The sequence below is a fragment of the Heloderma suspectum genome, chromosome 11 (genome assembly GCF_057233095.1).
Source record: "Heloderma suspectum isolate Gila_16-S chromosome 11, 16-S_ref, whole genome shotgun sequence".
NCBI classification, from domain to species: domain Eukaryota; kingdom Metazoa; phylum Chordata; class Lepidosauria; order Squamata; family Helodermatidae; genus Heloderma; species Heloderma suspectum.
In genome coordinates this window covers 12,605,860-12,631,309 of record NC_139468.1, presented here as the reverse complement: position 1 = coordinate 12,631,309, position 25,450 = coordinate 12,605,860, and the positions used below count along the sequence as shown (strand labels likewise).

Sequence of the window (25,450 nt, the reverse complement as noted above, 5' to 3'; positions counted from 1 at the left end):
CACCACCCCTTGGGTGCCATCACTGAGAAGGCTCTATGCTTCATCTCCACTTGCCATTCCTCAAATGGTGGAGGGATGCAAAGCAGGGCATCCACCAATGACCAAAGTATGTGGGTAACCTCACTGAGGAGGAGATAGTTATTTAAAGCATGGGGCATCCACCTGTATTTTACAGTGAGAAGTGTATCACTTGCCTTTTCTGAACATTAAATTGGCTGATAGGTGCTGGCTCAGAAATGTGTGTTGCCAGTGCTGAGACTGGGCAGACGGAGAGGTCAGTCTAGGGAGGCAGATGGCATGATATGACTTACCAGCACCAATGCACAGTGATACTGGTGGAAGGGACGCAAGTACTTCACTGGGATATTGTATTTTGCTAAGACCTCCTTGGTGTCTTTGTCAGCTACAGTCAGGGACACATCTGTGGCAAGAAAAGGAGGAAAAATCATCAGCATGCATAACAAAAGTGCCTGGTGGCCAAACTTCATTAGATTTGGGAGATATCTCCATTATTGTTTTATTTCTTTACTTTAAAGAGTGGGCTCTGATTTTGATCAGAGCAGTGAAATGCTGGGAAGTGGATGTTTAATTTGTTGTCCCTCTGTGCCCTTTTCCCAGTCTAAATATATTCCACACCAACACCCTAAAGCTATTACCCTTACAGCAGAAAAAAAAACTACACATACCTGTGTCATGCTTGGATAAGTTTTATTCTTCCTGCTGTGGGGCTTTCCCCCCTCCTGCTGTGGGGCTAATAGCACCTTTCAGGGTTGGGGGGGGGGCTGATTAAGATCTGAAAAAAATGGGGGGAAGGACTAGACACGCTCTCTCCCATTGGCACTACCCCAATCAAAATCAGAGATCCCTCCCTGGAGTACCAGATTTAAAGTAAAAAAGCAAACACACCCAAAATATGTTGGGTGATCTAATTACAGATCTTTGGAATGACCTGCAGATTGGCCCTGAGAAAGCAGATTAGAATCCCATCTACATAAAATCTTTTCCAGTCCTTCTGCCTCCTTGCCTTTCTCTCTCAGAGCTAACTCCAAATTTTCCCTCTTTGCATAGACTGAATTTGGAAACAGACTTGTTTATTTAAATGATTTATGCAATCAACTTCCAAATTAAAAGGGTCCACGTGGGATCTAAAAGCTGATTAACTCATCTAATGCAAGCTCATACCTTTTATCAAAGCTGATGAGTTTCCCAGGCAGATGAGACAGAAGTCAATATTATCAATCAAGGATGGGATTGGTCTAATGACTGAGCATCACTCCTAACCAGATTAGGTAGTGGAATCTCCAACGAATAAAAATATCACTAGCGCAGGAAGAGTATCTAAAGCAGGAGTGGGCTTTACTTGAAGAAAGTATGTTGTTGGGCTGCAGATGTTGGACTGCAACTCCCATCACCCCTAGGCAGCCCAGCCAATGGCCAAGGGTGAGGGGAGTTGCAGACCAGCAACATCTGGAGGGCCACAACTTGCCCACCCCCTGCATTAAAGTGCGCAGTCCCCCATCTACAATATTGTCACCCTCGTTGTCATCATTTTTATCATTCCTTCTCGTACCAAACTTTCTGGTCTCACGGCAATGAGGCTCTGCAGTTTTCCCATCCCAATTTCTTCCTCCAAACTCTCTTACATCATAGAGAGGGAGGGGTAAATATACTCCCCTGCTCCATGCTGTACTGTTTAGGTTCAGGGCTAGAAGAGCAGCTTCTTATTCGCTTACCCTGAACCTCAAGTCGTGCTGGATTCCTGAAGTTGAGGGTTAGGTGGGCAGCTAGCCGCTTCTGTTGACCCAGAGCTGAGTAGCTTGTTTTTGTTATGATGATAGGAATCCCTCCTCCACAAATTTGCCATGCGTCCCCAACTTATGATGGTCATAATATGTGTCTGTTTTAAACTGACTGTTTAAAGTTGCTTTTAGTTATATGTTGTTTGTGTATATTGTCTGTGTGCTTTTATGTAAATGGCTTTTCAGTGTTGTATATTGTATTTTAATGTTTTGACTTCTGTAAACTGCCCAGAGAGCTTTGGCTATGGGGCAGTATAGAAATGTAATAAATAATAATAATAATATAAAAATTATATAATAATACAGTTATTATATAATAATACAGTTAATGAACTGTACTATATCTATATAGTACAGTTCATAAAGGGTTTGTAGTTCTCATTTGTCCTCAAGACCACCCTGTGAGGGTGGCTATATGATTCTGAGCCCAATTCAAGTTCTTGACCTATAAAACTTTACCTGGCTTGGGACCATAATACCTGATGGAGCATCTCTCTCAGTATGAACTGACCCATACTCTGTGATCATCATTTGAGACCCTCCTCTGAGGGAGATTTGGAGGATGGCAAGAAAGGGAGGAGGTGCTCCCCAAAAAAACTGTGGAATGCTCTCACCAGTGAGTTGTCATTGTCATATTTTCAGCACCAAGGGTAGATGTACTCTAGTGCTTTTTATAAGTACAGAAGTGCACTGATAACTGTTGCATTCTGTATACCACTTTTCTAGCATTATTTCCCAACGTTTATTCTGTATTATCCAAAATACCACAACAGACGTCACTGTGTGTCCTGCGAGGTATAAATGCACAAAAGGGATATTGTGTTCCCACGATGGGATCATATTGCTATGACATGAGCTGTAGATCTGGCCCAGGTTAAGACTTTCTTCCACTCCCAAGCATTTAAAGCATACGATGGGGTGTTTTAGGTTTTTTTTAAAATCAGGTCCTGGTAGTTTTATTGTCAATTGATGCTAATGTGTCCTTAAACTTCTAAAATGTTTGGATGTTAATGTCTTTGTATTATGTTTGATCATGCTGTGAACTGCCCGGAAAGCTTGTAAAAAATGAAATGAAATGAATGAATGAATGTGCTAGCCATGCACCACTTCCACACCTCAATGAAATGAGTGAATGAATGAATGTGCCACGCACCACTTCTACACTCTAAGGATGAGGTTTCCAACATGGTGCCCATGGGAACCAGTGGGCACTCAGTCACCTCTCTTGGCACCTGCCTGGCTCTCTGCCCTTTCTAATTTTTATTTTATTTCTTCAGACTTTGGGGGGCAATCCTATTGAAGTTTAGTCAGAAAAAAAAGTCCTACAACACCCAGCATTCCTCAGTCAGCATGGCTGGAAGGGGTATGCTGGGAGTTGTGGGACTTTTTTCTGCCTAAACATGCATAGGATTGCACCCTTAATTATTTTTGACTGGGATGCTGCCACGCTGCAAAGCAAAGTGCTGCTGTCTAGTGCCATCTTTATTTGGGGCAAAAAAGTGTGGTTTTGTGTTTTGGAGCTCAGATCCCCACCTCTGTTTTTAATTAAGGTTCCTGAGCAAGTGACTTTTATCTTGGGCAAGTGACTTTTATCTTGGGCAAGTGACTTTTATCGTCACTGGTTTGCCTTCTGGGAAATGAGTGTTTTTGTGACTGGCCATGCTCCACCATGGCAGCCAGTTCACGAATGGGCCAGCAACTAGCAGTCATCTTGTGAGAACACCCACAACTTCTTCTCAAGATTCCGAATGTGCCCACCAACCCAAAAAGATTAGGGACCCTAAGGCACCAGTGTGGGTATGTGTGCCTCAAGCCAGGACTACAGCTGGCAGGTACCAGCGTCTTACCTTCTGTGCCGCTGGGGCAGCACGTCTGCTGAAGTAGATGCCATCTGAACTGTATTGCCCAGAGGCACAATATAGGCAGTACCACACAGCCCACCTGATGACTCGCTACTGTTATTGTTATTATGACGGGATGGCAGAGGACGAGATGGCTAGATAGCATCACCGATGCAATGAATATGGACTTGAGCACACTCCGGAAGAGAGCGCAGGACAGGAAGGCCTGGCGTGCTATGGTCCATGGGGTCACGAAGAGTCAGACATGACTTAACAACTGAACAACAACAACGAATACATGGCACATTACAAAGTATAAGAGGACAGCTCCTTGCCCCAAGGTGCTTACAATACAGAAATTGAAATAAGGCAACTAAAAATAGGAGAGGCCTGTAGCTCAGTGGAAGAGCCTATGCTTTGCATGCAGAAAGTCCCAGGTTCAATCCCCAGAATTTCCAGGTGGGGCTGAAGGTGACTGCCACCTCAGACCTTGGAGAGCCACTGCCAGGGTCAGCGACACTAAGTTAGATGGACCAACGGTCAGACTCACTATAAGGCAGCTTCCTATGTTCCTTGGGTGTATGGGGAGGCCCTGGCACACATATCTACCTGGGCCCTGAGACAGTCTTTAGAGTTCCTTCCCCCAAGCAAGGTGTAAAAGGTAAAGGTAAAGGTGTCCCCAGCCAGTCGTGTCCCACTCTAGGGTGCAGCGCTCATCCCCGTTTCTAAGCCGAAGAGCCAGCGCTGTCCGAAGACGCTTCCGTGGTCATGTGGCCGGCATGACTGAACACCGAGGTGCACGGAACGCTGTTACCTTTCCCGCCGAGGCGGTGCCTATTTATCTACTTGCAATGTCTTGCTTTCAAACTGCTAGGTTGGCAGGAGCTGGGACTGAAGACAGGAGCTCACTCCGTCACGCGGCACTCGGGTCTCGAACTGCTGTCCTGCCGACCTTCCGGTCTGCAGTTCAGCGTCTTAACCACTAAGCCACCATGGCCCATAAGCAAGGTGTAGCATGTGGCTATTTGGGAGAGGCCTGTATTGGTGATGGCACCCTGGCTGTAGCATGCTTCCCACAGAGAGATCTGTCCTGGTTTCTAGTTCAGCATCCTGCTTACCCACAGTGGCCAACCAGATGCCTCTTGGGAAGCCCACAAGCAAGGCATCGAAGTGATAGCCCTCTGTCATTGTTGCTCCCCAGCAACTGGCTCAATGCCAGTTGCTGGGGAGAGGTATGCTGCTTCTGAACATTGAGAGGTACACTGCTCCACAAAACCATCACAGCTAATAGCTATCCTCCGTCGTCTAGTGACAAACCTATTCTCCCAAACTTATCTAGTGCCAGGTGAAGGTAACATCGCTGTCTCTCTCTCTCTCTCTCTCTCCCTCTCTCACTCACTCTCTCTTTCCCCCACCCGAAATCCATTCCTCCTTCAGAGTGTCAGTGGGCTCAGGAGCACAGGGGTCCCTGGGAAATGTGGTTCTCTAGGCTCCCGTGCCCAGGCTGCTGCTGTTGCAGCTTTCTTCAAGGAGGCCTGACAAAGGAAGGGTGAAATGGGGAAGAAAGAGGAAGAGAGTCCTCGCTGATGCTGATGTCTCTGCTGCTGATCCTGTCTCACAACCAGGTAGGTTTGGGAGAAGGGAAGTGGGAGGTCTGGGTTAGGGATGTACAAATCCGCAAAACTTGAGCTCACTGAAGTTCTCCAGATTCCACCTCAAAGCTCTTTCCAACTTGAGTCCGTATCAGATTCTGAGTCCCCCTCCCTCTTTTTACTTGAAAATCTGTGCGTATCTTCATGCATATTTTTTAGGGATGGCGGAGAATTTCTCCCCGAAACTTCGGGGGGCCGAACGCCAACGTGTTCGGCCCCCCAAACAAGTTTCGGGGAGAAATCCTCCGAACCCCCCCCACACCCCGCACCCCCCCGGGACGGGACTTACCTTCACCGAATGTCCCTCCCGGTGGCTGGTCCGGCCGGCGGTTCGGCGGGTGTTCGAGTGGGGCGGGAGCAGCAGCCGGTCTTTCGACCGGCTGCCGCCGCTGCCATTGCAATGAAAGAAAAAAAAAACGCCCCCTGATAGGCTACGTGACGATTCACGTAGCCTATCACGGCTAGATTTGCAAATTCAGCCATGATAGGCTACATCAATCGTCACGTAGCCTATCACGGGTGACTTAAAAAAAAAGCGCGTACGGATAATGGCGGCCCCCACAGGGAGCCGCCATTCGCGTTCCTTTTTTACTCGCTGTAGTCTACGTAAACATTTACGTAGACTACAGCGACTAAATAAGGAACGCGAATGGCGGCTCCCTATGGGGGCCGCCATTAGCGTACGCGCTTTTTTTTTTAAAGTCACCCGTGATAGGCTACGTGACGATTGACGTAGCCTATCACGGCTGACTTTGCAGATCTAGCCGTGATAGGCTACGTGAATCGTCACGTAGCCTATCAGGGGGCGTTTTTTTTTTTTTTTTAAACTTTCGCGTTCGCGGCCGGGCGAGGCGGGAAGCCTCCTCCCCGGCCTGAATTTCGGCCGGGGCGAGGTGGGAAGCCTCCCCCCCCGGCCTGAACTTCGCGGGGGGACCAGCGAAGCGCCTCCCCCCCACTGCGAACGTCCTTCGACGACAGGTAAGGGACTTTCGTCCACCCCTAATATTTTCCCAAATGTATGCATCAATTGTGTGCATCTTTGAAATCTTCTCCCATTGATTAAAACGTATTTGTGTGCATTTTTCAAAAGTACAGATTTTTTCAAGCGCATTTTTCAAATGTACGCATGCTGTCAAATGCAATTGTTTTGTCCACAAATCATATTGCAAGCTCAGAAATGTACAAACTTTGAACACAGATTGCGTCTGAGTCTGTGTTCGGTCTGGAAGTTGTGAACTGCATAAATCCTGATCAAAAACAAACTGAAACAAATTTCTCATGCATCTCTAGTCAGAGATCTAGGGATTCACAGCAGTGGGAGATGAAGGAGAGGGCAAGTGAGAGGCAGGTCACCTAATCCACTTGCCTTTTACAAGCACTCAAAAAAGATGTAGGTTTTTGTTTTTGACTGGTTTGCAAAGACAGGAAAAGGTGAGTGTAAAAAGAAGTGTGGTGTCCTGGTCAGATTCATAAGCCTCGTCTTCCACAAATTGTTCCTGTGAATTTCCCACATTTGTAAACTGAAATTCAAAAGTGAACTGAGCAAAAGGCCCACGTGATTAAAAATAGCCCTCTTTTGCACATTATTCTTAGCTTCACTTGTGATAATGCCCCCAGGGACTTTAGGTACTTGGGGAGACCAATGTTGTCATCCAAGTGACAAGCTGCTGTCCTTTCAGCTGAGCTGAAATTCTTCACCATTTGTGGGAAAGAGCCCTAAATGTCGGTGTGTTGATGCTTTGGATATGTTTTAATTCTCTCGTCTGTCTATCCCACAATTCACTCTCTCTCTCTCTCTCTCTCTCTCACACACACACACACACACACACACTGATGACTTGTTGAAAATATTGTCTTCTTCAGGCAGAAAAAAAAGTCCCCAAATCAAGAAAGGACAAGAGCTTTTGGAGAAAAGAAAAAGGCCTATAGAACAGGAATCTTTCCTATTTAACCATCAAAACATAGAATAAGCAAGCTGCAGTTCTCCTGCAATGGCCATCCCATCCCACCTGGCTGTTAAGTAACTTCATCAAGTAAACGTATGAAAGGGTCAGCGGTCCAGGACTGAATCAAACCCCATGAAATCACTGGTTTTTGCAAATCACCCCCCCCCCCGCCGCCGCCATCAAAACAGGGATGTGATTTCAGAAGGCTCAGAGTCTTAAACCTTTGGGGGGCTGCTTGGGGGGAGGGGAGCTTATCCCTCACAAAAGAAAGCATCCTCTCCCTTGTCAGCTTGCCTGGAAACTCAAGTCATCAGATGATGCGCTTCCAGTTATTCTGTGTGGACCTGGGGTCCATTTGGAGTCTACTCAGAGTACAACCATCACTGTATGACTACCTCTCTGTGGAACTCCCTGCCTCTTGATGTCAGGCAGGCAACGACTCTGTTTTATTTTCAGTGCATGCTGAAGACATTTTCGTTTAAATAAGCCATGACTGACCAGACATGATTTTATTGGCATCATTTGAGTTTAAATGTTTTAATTCTGTATTTTGATTCTTCCTTTTTCTTTTCTTTTTTATTGTTCACCACTCAGAAATCTTTTTAGATGCAGAGTGGGATATAAATTCTGATGTTGATGATGATGATACATGGCAGTGTGGCTTCCTCTATCCCTGCCCTTTTGCAACAGTTGCAAAGCCAGCAGTTCTGTGGGCAGCTTTGAGGGTAGCTGAAGGAGCACAGCTTCTGTCACCATCATTCCTCCTCCTCCTCCTCCTCCTCCGAGTGCCTCAGGAATGACCCCATTGTGTCCCAAGCATCATCCCTGAGGCACTGTGGAGGTAGTGAAGAAGCCAGAGCTCTATTCCTGTCACCAAAGCTGCCATGAGCCATTTCCAATTTCCACCCATTAGTTCTAGTCCTTCCCTCTGTAGCAACACAGAGAATTGTCAAAGAAGCTGCCCCTGCTTGCTGTCTACAAATGGGGGGGGGGGTGAACTGGTTTGGCCATTTCAGTTTGCCACCTAATCTGTACTTGAATTGGCTTTATTTTCCTCTTCCCTCCCCGTTCCTCTTTTGTTTTCCTTTTATATCACCATGCCTCTTAGATTGGTAGCTTTTTTTAATGCATCCTGCACTGCAGATCCTGCATTGAGCAGGGGCTTGGACTGGATGATCTCCAAGGTCCCTTCCAACTCTAAAATTCTATGATTCTAATTTTCAGGGGGCATGATTCTGAATTTCCAAAATGGAACCTGGAAACTGCCCCAGATGCTTTGGCAGAAGGGCAGTATATACATGTAGCAAGCCATTGAATAAATGGGTGGATGGATGTCCTTTCTGTCATTGAGTTCCACAGGACAGACATGGTCTTTCTGAACTGTTGATGTAGCATGCTCTGGTGGGCACAGAGAGCCAGCTTAAAATGGAAGCCAAGCCTTCCACTTCAAGATCTGCTCTGCAAGTCTCATCCACACCATCTGGTTGATGTCTGCAGGAGCAGAAAGAGATAACTTGCAAGTAGGGATGGGTGTTATGGGGTTTGTTTTTACAGATTTATCCAATTTGCACCTCCTGAGCCTTTCAGCAAGCAGAGACTAGAGGTGTCTTCCAAAATCTGCATTTTTCTGAGCTTTCAAATGCAGTTCATCTTTGCAAAAATGCACACAAAACTGCGCCCATTAGGGGGAAATTTGCAGCAACAACAACAACAACATGTACAAATGAGAAAAGCGCATCGAGGCATACCTTATAAAAAATGTGTACCTTATAAAAAATACCTTATAAAAAATTTCTGCACCAATTTTTAAAACGTAAATAAATACATAGCAAACTCGCATGGAAACAGGATGGTATGAGCTTGGCCTGAAAAGAATGACAATCTTGAGGAGACTGAAATGTAGGGATGGGAGGATAACTTACCCTGTTCCGGGAGGGGGGCATCCACTGGGGGGGGAGGTAATCTGTCCCTCCCCCCGGAATCCTCCTCGGCATGCTCCGCTCCACAGCAAGGCCACAGAGCCGCCAGCCGGGCCTGTCCGCAGCCAGACTGCCATCCACTGCTGGGCTGCGGCTACAAATGGTGTCCGGCGTAGTGGCCGCCATTTGCATTCCTGCATTAGCCGTGATAGGCTATGTATATATTTACATAGCCTATCACGGCAAAAGGCAGGGACGCAAATGGCGTAGCAGATGCTATTTTCATCCCTGCTCTTTGCCATGATAGGCTACGTAAATACTTACATAGCCTATCACGGCTAAAGTAGGGAGGCAAATGGCGTAGTGGACACTATTTTCATCCCTGCTCTTTGCCGTGATAGGCTATGTAAATACTTACATAGCCTATCACAGCTAAAGTAGGGAGGCAAATGGCGTAGCGGACACTATTTTCATCCCTGCTCTTTGCCGTGATAGGCTTAGGGATGTACGAAAGGGACTTACCTTGTCCTGCAGCTTGCTTCGCGGTGGGGGGGAGGTGCTTCACTTCTCCCCCTGAAGTTCAGGCCGGGGGGCGAGGCGCCCCGCCTCGCCTAGCCGAAATTCAGGCCAGGGAGAAGCGCCCTGTCTCCCCGGCCGCGAAAGAAAAAGTGAAAAACAAAACAAAACCCCGTGATAGGCTACGTAACGATTAACGTAGCCTATCATGGCTAGATTTACAAAGTCAGCCGTGATAGGCTACATTTATCGTCATGTAGCCTATCACGGGTGACTTTGGGGGGGGAAGCGCGTACGCAAATGGCGGCGGCCCATGGGTGCCACCATTTGCGTTCCTTATTTTGGCACGTCTAGTCTACGTAAAGATTTACGTAGACTATGGCGAAAATAAGGGAACGCTATTTGCGTTGCCTTTCGCCGTAGTCTACGTAAATCTTTACGTAGACTAGACGTGCCAAAATAAGGAACGCAAATGGCGGCGCCCATGGGCCGCCACCATTTGCGTACGCGCTTTTTTTCTTTTCCAAAGTCACCCGTGATAGGCTACATGACGATTTACGTAGCCTATCATGGCTGACTTTGGAAATCTAGCCGTGATAGGCTACGTAAATCGTCACGTAGCCTATCACGAGTGTGTGTGTGTGTGTTTTACTTTTTTATTTTGTAATGGCGGCGGCAGCCGGTCGGTTCGCCCCTGATGAAACGCCGCCGAAAGGCCGCCAGGGCCCGCCGCCGAGAGGGACATTCAGCCATGGTAAGTCCCATCCCGGGGGGGGGGCGGGGGGCTGGCGGAGAATTTCCCCAACACTTTCGGGGGGCCGAATGCCTCGGCGCTTGGCCTCCCGAAGATTCGTGGAGAAATTCTCCGCCATCCCTAGATAGGCTACGTAAATACTTACGTAGCCTATCACGGCTAAAGTAGGGAGGCAAATGGCGTAGCGGACACTATTTTCATCCCTGCTCTTTGCCGTGATAGGCTACATAAGTATTTACGTAGCCTATCATGGCTAAAGTAGGGAGGCAAATGGCGGCCACAGACCAGGGCAGCCATTCGCAGCCGCAGACTGGGGCAGCGGATGGACCAGATCGGCTGATGCCAGGTAGGGTCCGTCCTGGGAAAATTTCGCGGGGTGCCAGGGGGGAGTGCTCCGTTCTGCCACGGGCTCCAGGGGGCCAGATTCTAAAGAATCCAGCCTCATTGGAGTCCATGGCAGAATTCCCTAACATCCCTACTGAAATGGACTGATCTGTGCACTCCTACTTGCAACAGCAGCTTGTAAGACAGGGGTGCAGAACCTAAGAGCATAAGAACATAAGAAGAGCCAGACTAGAGCAGACCAAGGGTCCATCTAGTCCAGCATTCTGTTCACACAGTGGCCAACGAGCTGCCCACAGGAAACCCACAATCAGGGCATGAGTGCAACAGCACCCTCCCACCCATGTTCCCCAGCAATTGGTGTGGGATCACTGCCTCTGGTATGCAAGGTAGCACAGAGCCATCATGACTAGTAGCCATTGATAGCCTTCTCCTCCAGGAATTTGTCCAACCCCCTTTTAGAGCCATCCAAACTGGTGGCCATCACTACATCTTATGGTAGCAAATTCCATAGTTTAATTATGAGCTGTGTGAAGAAGGACTTCCTTTTATCTGTCCTGAATCTCCCACCAATCACCTTCATAGGATGACCCCATTGGCTTCTAGTATTTTGAGAGAGGGAGAAAAATGTCTACCAATCCACATTCTCCACCCTATGCATAATTTTGTACACCTCTATCATGTCTCTGCTTACCCTCCTTTTTTCCAAGTTAAACAATCCCAACTGTTGTAACCTTCAAGGGGAGATGCTCCAGCCACTTGATCATTTTAGTTGCCCTTTTCTGCACCTTTTCCGCACCTTTTCCAACTCTACAATATCTCTTTTTAGGTGTGGTGACCAGAACTGTACACAGTATTCCAAGTGTGGTCACACCATAGATTTGTATAGGGGCAGTATGATGTTGGCAGCTTTATTCTCAGTCCCTTTTCTAATTATGCCTAGCATGGTTTAGGGATGGCGGAGAATTCCGCCATGGATTTCAGTGAGGCCGAATGCACTGGCATTCGGCCCCCTGAAATCTGTGGCGGAATGGCCTGCCCCCCCGCCCCCCTGTGGATTCCCCCCGGGACGAAGCTTACCTGGGGCGGATGTTTTGGACGGCAGAGGCGGCAGTGGCAGCAGCAGCGGCAGCGGCAGTGGCGGCTCTGGCAGCAGCGGCTGGTCTTTCGACTGGCTGCAGCGGCCGCCATTTGCATCCTGGTCTTTCCCGTGATAGGCTACGTAAGTATTTACGTAGCCTATCACAGCAAGCAAAGCAAAAAAAAAAAAAATGGCATACGCAAATGGCAGCGGCTATGGTGGCTGCCATTTGCGTTCCCTATTCTTCGCCGTTTTAGCCTATGTAAATATTTACGTAGGCTATTACGGCGAAAAAAAAGGGCAACGTAAATAGCGTAGTGGGCGCTATTTGCGTTCCTTTTTTTCTCGCCGTTTTAGCCTTCCTAAATATTTACATAAGCTATTACAGCGGGGAAAAAAGGAACGCAAATAGCGGCTGCCGTAGCCGCCGCCATTTGCGAACGCCTTTTTTTTGCCTGCCATGATAGGCTACATAAATACTTACATAGCCTATCATGGCAGCCTGGCTGGACGGAAATGGTGGCCGCTACGGCGGCCGCCATTTGCATCTGCACCAGCCAGTCCGCGGCCGGAACTCCGGCTGCGGAGGGCCCTGGCTGGCTGCTCTGCGGAGCTGCTGCGGAGTAAAGCTGGCCGGGCAGGATTCCGGGGCGGAGGACCGGATCGCCTCCCCCCCATATAGGATTCCGTGGGAAGGGACGGAGCGCCTCCCCCCCACCGCGAATCAATCCGCGAAAAGGTAAGTGACTTTCGTACATCCCTAATGGAGTTTGCCTTTTTTTTTTTTTTTTACAGAGGCTGCACACTGGGCTGACATCTTCATTGAGCTGTCCACCACAAACCCAAGATCTCTTTCCTAGTCAGTCACTGTTAGCTCAGTTCCCATCAGGCTATACTTGAAGTTGGGATTTTTTTGCCCCAACATGCATCACTTTACACTTGCTTACATTGAACCGTATTTGCCATTTAGGTGCCCATTCTCCCAGTTTGGAGAGACCTCTTTCAGCCTGAGGACCAAATTCCATTTTGGAGCAGCTCCCCAGTTTCGCATTCCAGTGGTGGGCAGGGCCAATGGGATGAGGCCAAACATACAATCCTATCTTGGTTTAAAGCTCTTATTGTCAGTAACTTAAGCCTTAGGAGAGACATTTCGACTTTTCAGAATGGGTGGGAGGGACTGCACAAAAGCTGGGGAAGTACTAAACAACTGGTGGTTGGGGGAAAGGGGGCAGGGCCAGTGGAAGGGGTGTGGCCTTCTGGGGAACCCCAAAGGGCCAGCTTAGCTAAGCTCAGGCAGAGCTTGGGTTTGGTCTCAACAAGTCCAGAGTCAGGGAAAAGCTGTTGCTTTGTGTCTCAAGATTGTCTCCAGGCCACAAGAATGTCTCATTATCCCCCCTCCCGAGGACTGTTCCCTCCCTCATCATTATCCTTTGTACCTCGAGTCCCTTGGACTAAAGGGAAAGCCCAGCGCTCCTGCGAGACTCGACAACCGAAGAATAGATCCATGTCTCCCTCTTCATTAACAGTGACTTGCTTTCTGCATGACCCCATCAGGGAGGGGCAGGGGATCACCACAGCAACAGCTACTGAATAAGACCCCTGAAATGCAGCCACCCGTCCATCAACATACCTCCTAATACACACTTTATTTCACATGCATCCCTCCCTCTGTTGCTTTCTGAAACTTGATGCAATAACAAACTCAAGCTGCTCCGTGACTCCGGTTACACCCCGGGATATCACAGCAATGTTGGCTGCCCACCACGAATATTACACTTTTGTCACAGAAGAAATTAATGTAACTCCGCTCGGCACCTTGCCTCACCTTTTCCCTGGGCCTAATGACAGGACCCCTGTCTGTATGGCAGAACAATTTAACTCCTCCTCTGCTGGTGCTGAAATGAGCATGCGGTTGCTCCAGAGGGCAGGACTAGAAGGAATGGGCAGAAATTCCTAGAGATGTCTTCTCTGGCCACATCATGTATGCCTTAGTTACATCCCATTTGGATTACTGTAATGCATTCTAGGTGGGGCTGCCTTCGAAAACTGTTGAGAAACTTCAGCTGGTCCCAGATGCTGCAGCCAGACTGTTGACAGGGAGCACGTGACTCCTTTGTTGCAAGAGCTTCCCTGGTTACTGGTCTGTTTCTGGGCAGAATTCAAAGGCTGGTTATGACCTATAAAGCCCTATATAGCTTGGGATCAGGCTACCTGAAAGGCCGCCTTCTCCCATACGAGCCTCCCTGGGTCCTAATATCTTCAGGAAGGTTGCTGCCTTCAGAGGCACATTTGGTGGCAACACGAAAGAGGGTCTTCTTGGTGGCCACTCCCAGGCTATGGAACTCCCTGTGCAGAGGGAGCCTACTTTGGCTCCCTCTCTGTTGGACTTTTGCCATCAGGCAAAGACTGTTTTATTCAAGCTGGCCTTTGGCGCGTAAGCGGGTCTGTTGGATTGGGTCCTGTTTTTTATTATGTTATTGTTGTGTTTTTAATTGTGTTTTAATGCATTTATTTTATTATTGTTTTTTCAAGTTTTATTTATTATTGTAAGTCACCTTGAGTGCCATTTTTCTCAGTAATCAAATAAAGAAATAAAAATAAATTACATGGAGGCTGATTTTGGCTAAGCATTAGGATAAACTTCCTAACAGTGGGGGTTATTCAGTAGTGGAACACAGACTGCTGTGGGAGGTGGTGGGCTCTCCTTCACTGGAGGTATTTCAGCAGGAGCTGGACAGCCAACTAACAGTGATGCTGTAGCTGTATCCTGCACTGCAAAACCTGCACTGAGCAGGGGGTTGGTTTAGATGATCTCCAAGGTCCCTTCCAACTCTATAATTCTATGATTGTTGTAAAACATCAACAGAGATGAATATCTAGGGAATCCTTTTTAAAACAGCTTGGGTTTAGGCTGGAACTGAAATGACCTTCTTGGTTTCATCATCCTTAGGGATGTATAAGAAATTCACCTCTGTTTTTTGTCAGGATTTACGTAGTTTTCACTTTCTGGACTGAACACAGACTCAGACGCAATTTGTAGTCAAAGTCCATACATTTCTGAGCTTGCGATGTGATTTGTGGATCCCCCCAAAATGTGTTCGACATCATGCGTACATTTGAAAAATGCATACTTCTGAAAAACATGCCCAAATACATTTGACTCAGTAGGAGGAAGACTGCGAACATTTCAAAAGTATGCACAATTGATGCGTACACTTGGAAAAAATAGACACAAAAATATGCACGGAGTTCCATACGAAAAGCAAAAAAGCAAAGCTTGTGATCAGATACGGACTTGAGTTGGAACGAGCTTCAAGATGGAATTTGGGGAGCTTCAGCAAGCTTGAGTTTTGCTGATTCACACATCCCTAACCATCTTATTGGGGGGGGGGCAACAGGGGAAATTCTTGGTGATTTTTCAGGGTGTCCAGGTGTATAAAGCAAAACTTTTCAAGAGGGTATGCTGCTTACGCTTACTGTACTGTTTTTTGGGTTTTTTAAAGACAGCTTCGGCTATTGGGTGGTATAGAAATAAATAAATAAATAAATAAATAAATAAATTTAAGTAGCTCATCCCCTGAGTTAGAAGTGTCAAAATGGAGGAAGATGGGAGGGAGGTCAGAGCTATTCCACCAGCCCTGCTGAAAGGCCTCCCTCATGGAGGCTCCTTCTCCCTCAGCTGTCACCACCACCAGCCATTCCAGCAGCCTGAGCTCAGGGAGATGAGAAGGGGAAGCAGTGCCATTCTACCAGACCTGCTGAAAGAATCCGTTTTCCCCCTGTTCCCTCCTCATTCCTTCTTTGTCACGTGTTGTGTCTTTTTTAGATCGTAAGCCCGCGGGTGGGGACCATCCTGTTTAATTGATCATATGTAAACCACTATGGGAGACTTTTTGGCTGAGGAGTGGCATAGAAATAGTTCAAATAAATAAAACATATGCACTGTTGTGTGTGGACAGAGAGAGCACATGTTGCCAGCGGCCATTTTCCTCCCAGAAGGCAACAGTGCAAGTGCTATATCTAGACACAGAACTGCTGCCATCACCTTGCATGCGAGGGGGAGGGAGAAGGAGAGAGAGCTTTTAACACAAGAGATAGAAGAGTACTTTATAAAAAATGGCAAGGTAAGCAGTATGTCCCCCCACCAACTCAAACACACACACAAGATTTTCATCTATTTTCCAAAAGCTCCCCCATCCCTCCCATTTGTTTGTTTTTTGGCTACTATTTTAGCCCAGAGCCCATTTAAAATAAGCATTTTGGATATAGACCCAGGTTGTTGGTATATATCTACATCTTAGGGACATGTTGCCTATTTTGGTTAGACAATCAGCTTTTTCATATTTGAGTTCTTTGAGAACTCTAGGATGGATACCATCTGGGCTGGGCCCAGTGCTTTATTTATTTGCTTTCAATTTATCAATACGGTTGAGAACTTCATCTTTTGTCACACTATTTGACTCCCTTCCTGAAAAAATCAGTTCAGGCACAGGTATCTGTCCTACATCTTCTGCTGTGAAGACAGATGAAAATAATTCATTCGGCTTCTCTGCAATCTCCTTGTCCTCCTTCAGCATTCCTTTAACTCCATTGTCATCCAATGGTCCAACTGCTTCCCAAGCTGGTTTTCTGCTTCTGATATATTTAAAGAATTCTTTATTGTTGCCCTTGATGTTGTTAGCAATATGCTCTTCAAAATCCTTTTTTGCATCTCTTACTGTCTGCTTGCATCACCTTTGTGCAAGCTTGTGCTCCACAAATTCCTGGAGGGATTGCTTCTTACGCTCTTATGGTGTTGAACCACAGGGCTGTAGGCCAAATCCAATCTGCCTGGGGTTTCAATCCATCTCCCCTGGGTTCCCTAGATAGCCACACCCTTCGTTAACGGGAGTTAAGTGCTGTGAAACTCAGTCAGATGTATTTCTGGTCAGACATGTATACGATTGTGCTGTTAACTGAATCATGTGGGATGCAATTTAGGGGGGAAATAGTGTGTACGAATTAATAAACAAACATCATGGAAAGAAATTGGAATGGTCAGGAATAGTTCAAGGTATAACAAAGGATTGTGTGGGTACATGAATAAAAGAATACAGTGGCCAATTTATATACTGTAATCAATAAAGCACTATTCCAGAGAACCTGAGTGATCTTTTGTATTTCCAGTTAGCAGTGTCGATTACAGTTTAGAGCCAGGAACTGTTTTTCTATAAAATCATCATTAAATCTGGGATTAGCTGTAGCTTTTCATTCATGTGAGATCTTAGCTATCCATCCATCCATCCATCCACCCATCCATCCATCCATCCATCCATCCATCCATCCATTTAAAGTGTTTTCATTGCACTCTTCAGCCAAAATTGCTCCTGCAGTGGCTTATATATAATTAGTAAAACCAGACAGTCCCTGCTCGCAAGCTTACAGTCTAAAAAGACACAAGGAAAGGAAAGGTTCCTCCTGTGCAAGCACTGGGTCATTACTGACCCCTTGAGGGACGCCTGCTTATGCTGGCGTTTTCATGGCAGACTATAGCGGGGTGGTTTGCCATTGCCTTCCCCAGTCGTGACTACCTTTCCCCCAGCAAGCTGGGTACTCATTTTACCGACCTCGGAAGGATGGAAGGCTGAGTCAACCTGAGCCGGCTACCCGAGAAAAGAGCTTCCGCTGGGATTGAACTCAGGTCGTGGGGAGAGTTTCGGTTGCAGTACTGCCACCTACCACTCTGCGCCACACGAGGCTTTCAAAAAGATACAAGGAAAAAGGAACAGGGAGGGAAAAGGAGAAAAATTACGCCTTTCAGAAGGGCTGAAATATTTCCCAGATCTTGTCATACCATCCTTGGATAGTAGAAACATAGGAAGCTGCCTTCTACTGTGCCAAACTATTTTGCCATCTAGCCCAATATTGACTATTCAGTCCAGCAGCATGTCTCTAGGATTCCAGGCATTCCAGGGTCACCTGACTCTTCTAACAGGAGTCTCTGAGGATTGAATCGTGATCTTCTGCATGCAAACAGATGCTCTACAACTGAGCTATGGACCCTCCCCATAGAGGACATTGCATTTTTTCTGTTTTGCTCTAACTCGGAATATCCCCACTATTACAAGAAAAGCAATCAGATAACTGCCTCTTAATCTGTGGCATTGCTTCCTGGTCTATAACTCCCAATAAGACTGTGGTTATTATTGAGAGCCAGTGTGGTGTAGTGGTTTGAGTGTTGGACCGGGACTTGGGAGATCCAGGTTCTAGTCCTCACTGAACCATGAAGCTCAGTGAGTGACTTTGGGCCAGTCATTGACTCTCAGCCTAACCTACTTCACAGGGGAGTTGTGGGGATAAAATGAAGGGAGGCCCATGTAATCTGCCTTGTGTTCCTTGCAAGAGGAAAAAAGCCGGGTTATAAATGTAACAATAAAAATAATAAAAGTATTATTATTACTAGTAGTAGTAGCAGTAGCAGTAATAGTAAAAATGTATCCCTTCAGCTCAGTCGCAGGCTGACTGGCTACCTACGTCCATGATGAAGCATCCTGATGGTGCCTTATTACTCATTCAATTGCAAAGCCCATGTTTTGGCACTCTGTCTGAGAGCAATGTCTGAAATGGTCCTTAATCAATGGACTAAACTGGCTAAACTATTCAAGACTCCCAGAACAAAGGTAGAGATGGAGGATGTAAGACAGTCCCCAAATCCTGGCTTGCGTAAATGAACAGCTCCTCCAAATTTGATTTACACCAATTAAGGACCTGACCCTGAAAGAATACAGACCCTGTCTTTCTCAATCATTCCTGGCTAAGGTAGGTAGAGAAGTACATCAAATGCTGCTTTATTTCACTTAAGCAACAGCTGTAATGGAATTACATGGAGTGGTACGACTGGCTGCCGCTAGCTTCATTTCGCCAGACTCGGGCGCTAATCTAATTACAAACCCTAATTCCATTAGCATTATTACGATTACCCACATAACATTGCTCAGCTTGGAGCAATAAAGATCAAGTTGCCAGGGCAAATGGGCTCTGCCTTGGGAAAAACGTCTGAATTATCAGCGATCATTTCCCCATCAGGTAGGCAATGGTTCTGGAAGGAAGGCGCCCAGGGAGAGGAAGGAGAAGCTGTGTTTTCCTACATGAAAGCTGCACAGGAACATTTCAAGTAGACAATCCGGTATCACATGTAGATACTGGATTGCATCACATGTAGGTATCCAAAGAATCTCACCTGTACTGTTGTTTGTTTGTTTTTTTTTTATGTTTCTAGCTGGGGATGGGGGAGTCATTAATTCAGTTTGCATTTTAATGTGAACAGTTTTGAACTAATACATGAACTGCAACTCAGAGCACAAGCCTACAGGACTGATGGCTGAACGACGGAAGGCTTTGAGAGCGGAGATTTCCAAGAAGCCAAATGCCCAGGCTGTTGCTGGCATGACACGATAAGCTACACATGTTTTTCAATGACTCCCCCCATCATTGTTCTCCACTGCAGTATTTTCTGCTAGACGGGCCTCTTAGCCTGTTTAGCTGTCTCATGCTGCCAGGGGCAAGGACAGGAGCTGAGAGACCTTTACAGATCCACAGCCTTTCCCCTCTCTGCCCTGTCAATCAACACTCTCCCCACCACCACCCCATCCTCTTCCTGAGGTCAGGACTCAGACCTTTCCATGGTGACAAGGAGGGTTGTGTGTTGTTGTGGTGGGGAATCCCTGCTTAGCTTTCCCAGTCCGAGATCATAACTCTATCTATGGCCAGGGGGGTGGGATACTCAGCACCCAACGGTCCCTAAGACTCCAGGATTGTTGTCTCAGCCATAGAAGCTGATGGCTCCAATCTCAGTGAGGCTGTGAATCCACTCTGGGTTTCAGTCAGAAACAGCCAGAAATCTAAAGGAGCTGTCCATGGTGCTTTGCTCCTTTAGAGTTCTGGCTGGTTCTGACTGAAATCCAGAGTAGATTCACCACCCCACTGACATCGGAGCCACCAGCCTCCACTGCATCAGAGGGCCAAATTGGGCAAGCTGCATATGGCCAACGGGCCTGAGGTTCAACACCCCTGCTCCAATGCATTCCACACCTTCTTCGCCTGCCTTCACTGAGTCGATTTCCACGGTCACCTTCTCCTCCCAAGTCGGAGAGTGTGTTGGCTCAGCTGTTGTGTGAGTCACCCCTTGGGCTGGCTGTTTGTTTTCTTCATCAGAGGTGGTTTTGCTAGGAAAAGAGAAGAAAGGGGAACATGACATGACTTCAGGGCTGGGTTGCTAACAGCCGACGACAAACCATCACGTATTGAAGCAGAGGTGGCCTTTGGCTTTAGGACAGCAGTGGGGAAACTCTTTCAGCCTAAGGGCTGATTTCATTTTTGAAGAAGCTCTCGAGGGCTGCATTCCAGTGGTGGGTGGGACCAAAGGCAAAAGGGCAAAAATTACAAATTACAAAGGCAAAAGCCAAAATTACAAAAAAAAAATTACAAGCATGTTGTAGCTTAAAGCTCTTACTGCCAGGAACTAAGCCTTAGAGGAGGCTTATTTATTGATTTATTCAACTGGGAGTGAAGTGCTTACCACCAGGGCTACCTTTATTTCATTTCCAAAGAGTGTTTTGTCGCTCAGTCCCCACCTCCTCCTTGTACTTAGGTTCTTAGGCAAGTTATTTTTCTTTTAATCTCACCAAAAGGCTACGCCCACCATGGTAGCCCATTTGTGAACAAGCAAGCCACCCCATGGCAGCCATTTTGTGACAGCACCCATGACATTCTCTCGATGTTCCAAATGGGCCCACTGACCCTGCTCTAATCACTCCACATCGCTGTCTCTGTTTGATGGACACAACTCCTTCTTTCCCATCTTTGAATCTTTATCTGCAGAAATGACTTCTTGGTCACTGACTGGCTGCAGCTCTCCAGGGTTTCACAGAGGGGTCTTTCCCAGACCTACCTGGAGATGCTGGGGATCGAACCCGGGACCTTCAGCATGCAAAGCAAGGGCTCTGCCACTGAGTTATGGCCCTTCCCCAGTATGGCCAGGTCTGTAGGACCAGTCATTTCAACTGGAACTGTTTGCATCACTAAAACTAACAGCTGTATTACGTTAGGGTGTTCGATCATCCTCCAGTAACATTACACAGAATTTCTTCCGAGCCTCAAATACAGCCACTGAAATGCATGCCTTTGCTCATTTGTCCTGTGTTTGAAAAGAAAGGAAAAAAACTCTTCTCCCTTTCCAATTTTGGAAACCACCCTGAAAATATGAATCACTCACAGTGCATTGGCTCCTTGTGTTCAGCCAAGCTGGAATGGAATAGGCCAGAGAGGGCAAACCAGTCCTATTAATCTTCCTCAGGATTCCCTTTTAATCTGCTCTTGAAAGGAAATGCTGACAACGTGTGGACGACCAGCTCAATATTGATAAATACACCGAGTGGGCAGATGGGAGGAGGATGTTCTTCTGCTCCACAAGCCAGGACCAGAACCAATGGGTGGACACTACAGGGAAGCAGATTTTGGCTAATCACGATGAGACACTTCTGCAAAGTAAGAGCTGTTCAACAATGGAATATGTTGAACAACCTTGGGACGTAGTGGGCTCTCCTTCATTGGACTTATTTCAGCAGAGGCTGGACAGCCATCCGTTAGTGAATTTATACTTGCAAGATTCCTCCAATGAACAGGGGGTTGGATTAAATAACCTCCAGATCTATTTGAATCGCAAACCTGAGAAGGTCATTTTGTTGTTACTATTGTTGAACAACTTGGAGTTCGGAATCCTTGCTGATCTCCTGCAATTCACTCAGAGATCTACCTTCTCTGCCAGCCCTGATATACTCTGAGAGGCAGGAACTCTTTTCCATCTTGTGCTATGTAAACCTAACTAGAGATGCCTGGGATTGAACCTGACCCATCTGTATCACAAGTATGACTTTTTGTCCCTCCTGGAGATGTGAAGGCTTGGGGGAAAAAAGGGGGAAAGGGGGAATTAAAAACAAAAAACTGGGTTATCCCATCCACCACCACCCCCAGGACAAAAAAAAATGTCCCTGAGAAAAAATGCTGGTGTTTTGTGTTTGTGTTTTTCATTTTTCCCCTCATTTCCTCCCCCTGCCACTCCCAATTTTCACTTTTTTTCTAGGCCTTCACATTTCTAGTCACTCCACTGACAGATGAGGCTGACTTGGGGATCTCAGCACAGAAATGTCCAGAAGGGATCACTTTCAAACATTTTCCACCAGTCGAAACTAGGGAGGTCAGAGAAATCTGTTTTGGGGGGGTAGAGTTTGACGTGTTTTTCTAGGGATGGCGGAGAATTTCTCCCCGAATCTTCGGGGGGCCGAGCGCCAACGCATTTGGCCCCCCGAAATCGGCGGTGAAATTCTCCGCCCCCCCCCCGGGATGGGACTTACCTTTGGCGAATGTCCCTCCCGGCGGCGGGTCCCGGCGGCGGTTCGTCGGCCTTTCGTTGGGGGCGGGGGCGGCAGCCAGTCTTCTGACCGGCTGCCGCCACTGCCATTACAAAGTGTAAAAAAAACCAAAACCCTGTGACAGGCTACGTAACGATTAACGTAGCCTATCATGGCTAGATTTCCAAAGTCAGCAATGATAGGCTACGTAAATCATTACGTAGCCTATCACGGGTGACTTTGGAAAAAAAAAACTCGTACGCAAATGGCGGCGCCAATAGGGAGCCGCCATTCGCGTTCCTTATTTGGTCGCTGTAGTCTACGTAAAGATTTACATATACTACGGCAAAAATAAGGGCAAAAAAAAATCTTTACGTAGACTACCGGGACCAAATAAGGAACGCAAATGGCGGCGCCCATGGGGCGCTGCCATTTGCGTACGCGCTTTTTTTTTTCCCCAAAGTCACCCGTGATAGGCTACGTAACGATTTACGTAGCCTATTACGGCTGACTTTGGAAATCTAGCCGTGATAGGCTATGTTAATCGTTGCGTAGACTATCACGGTTTTGTTTTGGGTTTTTTTTACACTTTGTTTCGCGGCCAGGGAGACGGGGCGCTTCTCCCCGGCCTGAATTTCGGCCAGGCGAGGTGGGAAGCGAACGCTTTTTTTTTTTCAAAGTCACCCGTGATAGGCTACGTAACGATTTACGTAGCTTATCACGGCTGACTTTGGAAATCTAGCCGTGATAGGCTAAGTTAATCGTTACGTAGCCTATCACGGGTTTTTTGGTTTTTTTTACACTTTGTTTCGCGGCCGGGGAGACGGGGCGCTTCTCCCCGGCCTGAATTTTGGCCGGGCGAGGCGGGACACCTCCCCCCCCTCGCCTGAACTTCAGGGGGAGAAGCGAAGCGCCTCCCCCCCGCCGCGAAGCACCCCTGTGAAAAGGTAAGTGACTTTCGTACATCCCTATGTTTTTCTTAGGCTCAGCCCCGTGGACTTCACTTTGGTTCCCACTGTGTGCCCAACTCAATCTGTGGTGAGTCAGACCAGTTTGCCGATTTTCCAGGAATTTTGTCCATGGGGAGGGCGGAGGAGGTTCTGCAAGTGTGACACATTTCTGAGCAATTTGTGCAAATTACAGCCAAATTTGCATAATTTGTGCAGATTCAGCCTAATTTGCTCAAATTACTCAGAAATTTGTGCAAATTGTGGAACCTCCCCCCGCCAAAAAAATGCGCAGAAAATTTCCTGGGGTTCAGGGAACAGCCACAGCTTGGCTCACAGATGCAAAGTGAGTTGTACACACCATGGAACTCCATCGAGCCAAAAAAGAACCAGATTTCCCAGCAACAGACATCCCTAGTTGTAACTCCAAACAAGAGGGCTGTGCTAGGCTTCTAGCTGGACCTTACACAACCCACCATGAAGCAACAATGTAATCCTACTAAATCACAAACATGAGTCCACTAAATCTGAGATGCCTTGGAATGGCAAACAGAGGCTCTTTTCTGACGTGAAACCCTTAAGCCTTCTTAATGAAATTGGAGAAGCAAGGATGGTTGAATGTTGGCTTTTCGCTTTATCCCCTTCTCTCCTTCCTGTCCTTCAGCCCATTCTCTTGTAAGGTCCAGGCCTTATAATCCATTCCACTGCTGCATGGCAGACAAGGCTGACCTGGGAACTGCCAAAGAGTAGATTGTGGGCCTTCAAGGACCACAAGCCCAGAGCTCACCTCTCATTCCAGCCACCCAGTTTAATTTCACATTACCCTCCCCCTTTCCTAGCCCAAAGGCAGGTAGAGGTCTACATCTAGAAGGGAGGCATGGCTGGCTGTGGCTGGGGGATGGGGGGCTTGTAGTCCAACACATTTGGAGGGCATCAGGATGGGGAAGGCTGTCTTAAGTAGCCAGGGAGAGTATCCAATGTTAGCCTTACTTAGAGAAGACGCATTGAAATAAATGGGACTTGGGTCTTCAGTTAGTCAGGGCTAACCTAAGTCCCATTTATTTCAATGGGTTGACTCTACATAGGACTAACATACATAAAAATGGGTTATACTTGCAGGATGCTAATAAAGATGTGGAAGCCATCCAACAAACGGGACTGAGCAGGCGATACAACTTTTACAAGGGTGAGTGATCTTTCTCAAATTATCTTAATTCCTTGACTCACCTGGAGCTAAGGAACACATTTATGGAATTATGCTTCCAGACTATGACTTCTGCATATCTGGATGGAAGGTATATAAATGTTCCCATAATTCAATGTCTTTGTATATATGGATCTGCAGAAACAGAGGATATATATATGTATATATATATATACACACACACACGCACTGTATGCCGGTCTCAGGAAAAGATTTCTTGCACCCCTGTTGAGAGGCGTGCCTGACAGACCTTTGGCTGAGCAGATGTGTAGACTGCTTGTAGACATGGATCCTTATATAACTAATCAAATATCCTTCTTTGCAGTGGCTGCTAAAAAGATTAGAGCAAAGGTCCTAAAAACTTTTGCTATAGATTGTGCACATGATGAACTGATTTGAGAGGCTTAGTCAACCTTTTCCTTTCTGTGTTTGTCTGTTGTTGTTATTGTTGTTGTTGTTGCAAAATTGTAAGAACCTATGGTTATATACAGTAAAATCAACTGACTGACTGACTGTGTACCAGATGTAGATTTGGAAAACCTGCTGAACACATTTATTCTGCAACAGAATGTCTTCCACCCATTGAGGAACATAGGAAGCTGCTTTATCCTGATTCAGACCCTTGGTCCATCTAGCCCAGCATTGCCAACACTGACTCCCCCAGGGTTTCAGTCAGGAGTTTTCCAACCCTACCTGGAGATGCTGAGAATTGAACCTGGGACCTTCTGCATGCAAAGCAGGCGCTCTACCACTGAGCCACAGTGCCTCCCATTCTTCTCATTTAAAAGCCAAGCAGGTGTTTGCTCTCTGGGTATTTGTGCTAGAGAAATCTAGAACAGATAATCAACTGTTCAAAATATACAACAGCAAGTGCAAGCCACAAAATGGTAGGCAGAGTGCTATAGTATGCCTTAGTGTTCCTACACGTGCATTGGCACACATGTCCAGTAGAGACATGATGCAGCCACTCCATACTCCATTATTTAACTTCTAGAGACCCTGGGGGTGGGGGAGATGAACTCTGAAGAATAACAGTTCTAAATATCATGAAGAGCAATGGT

The 25,450-nt window shown here is 46.9% G+C and overlaps 1 protein-coding gene across 1 annotated transcript in view; it reads right to left on the bottom strand.

Annotated features, from left to right (window-relative positions):
* CCDC33 (coiled-coil domain containing 33) overlaps positions 1–25,450 on the bottom strand; it is a 286,225-nt gene that overhangs the window by 139,293 nt on the left and 121,482 nt on the right. The window contains exons 6-7 of the mRNA XM_084816877.1: positions 19,921–20,054; positions 312–421 (exon numbers count right to left, since the gene is read on the bottom strand). Of these exons, the coding sequence (XP_084673003.1) occupies positions 312–421; positions 19,921–20,054 (244 nt within the window). The remainder of the gene's footprint in view (positions 1–311; positions 422–19,920; positions 20,055–25,450) is intronic.